Source organism: Plasmodium inui (assembly GCF_000524495.1).
Source record: "Plasmodium inui San Antonio 1 unplaced genomic scaffold supercont1.65, whole genome shotgun sequence".
In the NCBI taxonomy this organism is placed as follows: domain Eukaryota; phylum Apicomplexa; class Aconoidasida; order Haemosporida; family Plasmodiidae; genus Plasmodium; species Plasmodium inui.
This window is the reverse complement of record NW_008481899.1, coordinates 1,583-7,881: the sequence shown is the minus strand read 5'-3', so window position 1 is coordinate 7,881 and position 6,299 is coordinate 1,583. Positions and strand designations below refer to the sequence as shown.

At 44.5% G+C, this 6,299-nt stretch overlaps 1 protein-coding gene across 1 annotated transcript; it reads right to left on the bottom strand.

Annotated features, from left to right (window-relative positions):
• Positions 1 to 4,926: 4,926 nt before the first annotated feature.
• C922_05390 (hypothetical protein) lies at positions 4,927 to 5,859 on the bottom strand (the record flags this gene model as incomplete). Its single annotated transcript, XM_008820961.1, has 1 exon — positions 4,927 to 5,859. The coding sequence occupies one exon, from the start codon at positions 5,857 to 5,859 to the stop codon at positions 4,927 to 4,929; it is 933 nt and encodes a 310-aa protein (XP_008819183.1).
• Positions 5,860 to 6,299: the final 440 nt, after the last annotated feature.

The window sequence follows — 6,299 nt, the reverse complement described above, 5'->3', positions numbered from 1 at the left end:
GCATAATCAGTGAATCTTACCCGCCTAAAATAACTTATCGAACAGTACTAATAGACGCTAAGGGGTAAAAACAACCCCCCGTCAATACACGAGGACCTGAAGGCGTAAACATAGAGCATAAAGCCTGACCACTACACTCAAGAGTGGAACCAGGGGGATAAAGAATAAAGAATTAATCCTAAACATTAAAAAATACAGAGTGAAGAATGAAGCATGACACAACACGAAACCCTCATAACCCGACTGCGCAATACGCTGGATAAATCCCCGATGAAATCAATGCTTACACACTGCAACCTCACTGCGTACAATAGAAGACTGGGGACCGAGGAATCCAGGTAGGACATATAGGAAGAGATGTACTGTTTAACAAAACTCAATAAGATAGGAGCCCTCAGGATTACACAAGCCTAAGCAAAACATCAGGGTAACAGATGGAAACCAGACCTAAGCAATAATGGGAGCAACATAGAGCCTCAAGCAGGAGGCCAACAGCAGAGCCTAAGCAGTACGAGATAGAAACCATATAATAGCGGAAAGGGACAAGGACTGACAACCTACTTCTGAGATATACATTTCCAATATCTACGCCTAAGCATTGCATGTGGCACACAGTGCATGTAGCATGGAACTTACTTCATCATCACTGAGCCATAAGCCCTACCTGAGACCCCATACAGATTAAATCCCAGGAATTAAAACAGGAGGAACAACGCTCAGACTTCAAGCCCTAAATCCAAAATCAAAAACTTAATCATTCTGGGCTAAGAGATATACCATAGGGAATGAAAGCTAAGAAGTTAAAAATAGGAGCCAGGGCAATAACGGAAGAAATATAGCCAAGGAAGGATGACCAGACAGGTCCTAGAGAATAAACTCTGAAATTAACGCAATAGTCTTGCACCATGAACATGAAGCCTAAATGTGCACATGGGGCGTCGAACCTGGAGGCGAACCCCTAAGAGATTGAGTCGTAATAGAAAGAGGGAGTCTCAAAATAATAAGCCTTAAACCGAACAGCATGGGCAGCAAGAGAAGAGAAATTATAACTTGCGCCAAACAGCTAGGGAGGGGGAGAAGAATCCTCGAGACCTAACAATAAAGAGTACAGAATAATGCAGGAATAACCAAAAGTAACAAAAGAGTCGGGGGCCTACAGCTAGGGATACCCCCTAAGAGCGAAACCTAAACTCATAAGCTATAAACAGAAACCATACAAACTACAAGGAACAGACAACCGTGACCCTGAGTTCACCAACCTATAAAATCCAGGTGCTTCCTTAAAACAAGAAAACCGCAGCCCTAAATACTAAACTTCCATGCTTGAGAACAGAATCTAAATCCACCAAACAGATTCCTGGATATTAAGTCATACCATATGAAATCTAGGCCTAAGGAACAGGGCCACCAAATTAAAACCAAAGAAGGAAAACAGGAAAAGAACATGAGTAATCAACATGAAACCAGGAAATTAGCCAGCAACATTTCGTCCGTAGAAGCCAAATTAAAGAAGGACGCATAATAAGATGCAATACCTACACCTCCAAGTATGAAGCAACACCACTAGCCTTAAGGAGAGAGTACTAAACCAAAAACCAGGAGGCATAATATCCTGACATGCTCCCCGTATTACCAGTAAGTGAAACACTTTTATAGTACAGCTACGTGGAAATATGAACAACTAAGAACTGGCCTCTGTAGTAGTAGAACATAAAGAGTACGCAATAGAACCTCTGGGATACACCCTGAGGGGTAACACCTAAATATTACATCGCAGAAGGTACGCCTTGAACACAAAATCCTGCATCGAAGGACTATAAAGTCTGCAAATCCCAAAATCCAAGACAACAGAATGCCTGCTAAGCACAACCCGCACAACCTAAAGATTAAAGGATAAATGCAAAAACCTAAACCTAGTAGCCTAAAATCATTGGACAAAAACTATCGCCAAAACATAAGCCCAAGAGACTACCCCTTAAATTTGAGGGTATCGAGGCAAGGGAACAAATATATCACCTAAGTCGTAAAATCTGAATCCCATCGCAGAATCCCCCAAACCGCAAGCTAAAAGAAACCCCCCGGAATACCTGAGATGTGAAGAGTAAGGCATTCTATCCAAGAGTGCCAGCAGGTCAATAACGAAAAAGAGAAACTTTAGCACAAAGGCAGCATGCAGGAATCGGCAAAGAAGAAGCCCATAAGCAAAATTAGAAAATGAGGCAAATTCGCCACCTCTACAGGGGCGGTGGCCATAAAGATCAGCGTACAAATATGAAGATTAAGCACCAAAGGATCAAGCCTATGCATTAGCACCTGAATCCTAAGCCCCTAAACTAGAGCTCAACCACCACAACTCTGCGCGGTGCGCCCGGGACTCTAGGTCTTGGAAGTGGAACACTGAACACTAAAACAGTAAATCATACAGCTAAGGCCTACACCATCAAGAATAAACCTAAACACGCGGACCCTAAAGCATAAAACAAAAGTACTCAATCCTAAAATCTATAACCTGAGCTCTGAACCGTAAATCCTAACACATATGAACAAGAATGTGGACACTGAAACCAAGACATGAGCCCTAGACCTTGAACCCTGAACCACGGGCCAGAAACCTAGTATCTTCACTTAAATAAAGCACCAAATCCCTAAGCCCTAAACCGTAACCCCTAGAGCGTGAATCCTAAAGGGAGAACCTGAACCCTGGAGCATGAAACATGAAAATTAAAAGATAAATCCTAAACGTTGTACCTAAGAACTGACGCCTAGGTATATAGCCTGAGCTTTAGGGGATAATCCCTGAAAGATACTATAAGCAGTAACTCGTTGAAACCAAAAGCCTACCCCCTAAATCCGGAACGCTAGAGCCCGAAGAGTAACAAAACAACATAACCTCTAACACCAGATCCACTGATGCCAAGTACCCCAGCTAAACAAACTAAATAAAAAATGGAGAAACCCAAACCATAATCCCTAGGCCATACTCCCTGAACCCAAAGAAATGAATTATAACCCCTAAAATTCAATTCTAAATCCTGAACCCCAAGGGACACCCCCCTATAACTACAGCCTCAGAGATAAGCATAAGGACTGGATCCTGAAAGCAGGACCGAAACCCTAAAGCAGTAACTGACACCTAAAGCTCAACTAATTAACCCTAGAAAATGAGGACTGAAACCTAAAGCGGCAACCCAGGATCCTAAAGCCGACACGCAAAAAACTAAACATTGAAGCCTGACTGGTGCAATGAGAAACCTACAGAATAAACCTAAATCCGTATAAAATAATCCTAGCTCCTGAAACCAGAGCCCCCAAGGCCTAAATGCTAATGCCTGAAGCTTCAACCCTGAACCCGAAAGCCTGATCACTAGACAGGACACCCTAAACCATGATGCAGGAACCCTAAATCTAAAGCGTACACGCTGAACCGTAAACCCTAGAAAATAAAGCTTAAACGCTAAAACCTGAACCGTGACCCCTGAGTCCTGAACCATAAACACTAAACCCTGAAGCATAGAGCCTGATGCGCAAACCCTAAGCAATGACAACAGGACAGTGAACCATGAAGCCTGAAAATACGTATAGGAACCTAAAATATAAGCCCTCAAGCCTAAACGCTAATCCTAAACCCTGAATCCTGAATCGGAGACGCTAAACCGTAAGCCATGAAACCTAAACACTAATCCATAAAATCAAAACCGTAAACCCAAGATCCTAAATTCTAAATCGTCAAAACTGAACCCTAACCTCTGAACCTGAAACGCTAAACACTAAGCCTTGGACCCTAACAAATGAGACCTAACCCCTAGCCCACTGACAACCCCAACTAAACCCGGAAGCCTAAAACCTAAACCCTAAACCGTGAACCCTAAGACTTTAACGCCAAAACACAACCCCAACAACCCGATCCCTGAAAGCCGAACCCCCAACTCTTGACCCCCAATCGCCTCCTACCACCTCAAATGTAATCCTGCCCGCTAAACCCTCATTCTGAAACTCTCAGATTTTAATTCCCTCCTTGCCTCGGTGAACTTCATATTCCCCCCCCTACATTTCGAGGACCGTTTTCCGCTTGTCCAGGGCAAAGTCCCGAAGGCGCCTCCCCTTCTGCTTGAAGTCATAAGGTCAAATCGTCCTGTACCTCGTCATTCCTCTGTTCCCTCCTAAAAAGTCGTTGGATGTCCCACCCCTCGCTAGTCGCCGTTTCCCCGTTTCAAGGTTCTCCACTCCTTAGTACCCATGTGGCGAAAAGGGGAGTGCACTTTATTCCTTCCCCTCTCTTATACCCTCGTTTTAAAACCGTAAGGCAGCGTCATTGACTCCGACTTCCTTTCCCAAGGGAAGGACGGTTCCCCGCCGTCTTCATCACATGATGAGAATAGGGGCAATCTTACGCCGCAAAATCCGGTTCCTTCCTCTATAGTTGGCATATATTTACCAGCTCCCTCTCCTGAGAATTGATGATCTTCTCTAATAATCCCAACGTCATGTTAGGCTCCTTGAGACCTTAGCTCTTCGGGGCACCCTGGTCCCAACTTCCTTCAGTCCAGATTTGAAGTCAGAGCATAGACTATGTTTGCGCCGTTTCCCCTTAACGTGGCCTCGGTACTTCCATTAGTAGTCATCTGCTGATTATTCCTGCAGGTTGGACAGAGAATATCCTAAGACTCTGGGGGACAATTCGGGAATATTTCTCTTGTGTAAATTTCTCCTCCTGCCGCCCAAAATTCTATATAAACCATAGACTGCCAGACCACTCAAGAAGGTGCTTATGACTCCTCCCACTACTGCAGTCGTTGGGAAGGCTTGTGTTACAGCTCCCCCCTCCCGTGATTTACTCACAACCTGTATTAGGATTAATTTAATGAGATATATTGAACTACTCTTAACGTGTCTATTCCAATTTCTAAGGAATAAAACAATATGAACTCATCCCTCGTCTAAGTAGAGCGCTTCTTGTTTTACCTTCACCTTTTCCTCTACTTGGTCCAGAACTTGATTCATTTTCTCGATCTCCTTGTCCTGAAAAACGAAATTTTCCTCACCTGAAGGCACTATGGTATCTTCTGATAGACTCGTGCTATATTTTTCTACGGTGTCTGCTTCCCTGTTACTCGTCTCCTCCTGCAGATCGCATCTTAGTGATTTGTCCCCACTAGATACTCCGAATATACCTTCGGTTATTATCTCATAGACATCGCGACCAGAGAGCTGGAATATTCTCCCGCCTGACCCGTTGTTTTGGGCTTGAGTGAACCAATCTTTCATTATCCTTTTAGCCAGATTCTTTCCACCCCACTCGGCAAGTTTTTCATATATGTCTTGACATAAGTCACTTTTTCTCTTGTTATAATAGTTCTTGGTAGCCGCGGTCGATGTCAACCCTGCTGTTACCAATATTAGTGTTACGATCTCCATACAGCTCTTTAAACCCCTCTGATAATCCTGAGCCATACTCAAGCTTGATCTGCTTCTGTGATCTATCCACGCTAACTTTCCCTTCTCAAAGATACACTCTTTTGAGAGATTTCCTCGCTCTATACCCTCTATAAACTTATCATAGGTGCAATTACCTCGGAAGATAACCTCACCCTGTTTTCCTCTTTCCTTCGATAAAGTACTTATCCATGCCTCCAACCATACACAGATTGTTCTACTCATCACTGACACATTGTTTAGAGTAGAGGAACTCTCGTGGGGGAATATCTTGTTCAGGGTTGTGGTCCTAGTGTTTAACACCTGTCTCCTCTTGGGACTTAGGTCACATACTCCCCCCCCTGCTCCGTCATGCTCGTTGCAGGTTCTGTCTTTGAAGGACTCGTCCAATCTTTCCTTCATATATCCATGTAGAAAACTCTGCATTTTTCCGGAAGATCTTATACTGCCCCCTCGTAGAATTGGCCGGAACTTCCTAAGTGGGTTATCACAGTTTGGTGGCTTAGATTGCTCTAATCTATGGTGAAGGCCCCCCTTTTCCTGATCCGTGCCCTCTCCTACATTACTCCTGGGGGCCTCGCTCTATTCGTCCTCCCCTAATGTCTCCTCCGTCGGGAGTGCCACTACTGCTGCCTCTCCGGCTGCACGTCTGCCTTCGCTGCTTTAACTCAAATCAAATCTCCGTTCCCTCTTAAGTCTCTTCTAAAGGCCTGCGCCTAAGGTTGCGGAACTTGCTCATTGTCTCCGATTGAAGAGGGCCCCCCCCTTTGTCCGTCTTGAATTGGTCTCAATCTTCTGCCCCCCTGATTCACATCTGCCGAGGGACGTATCCTCCCCCCCACTTCCCCCTCTACGGCTCCTTTCAG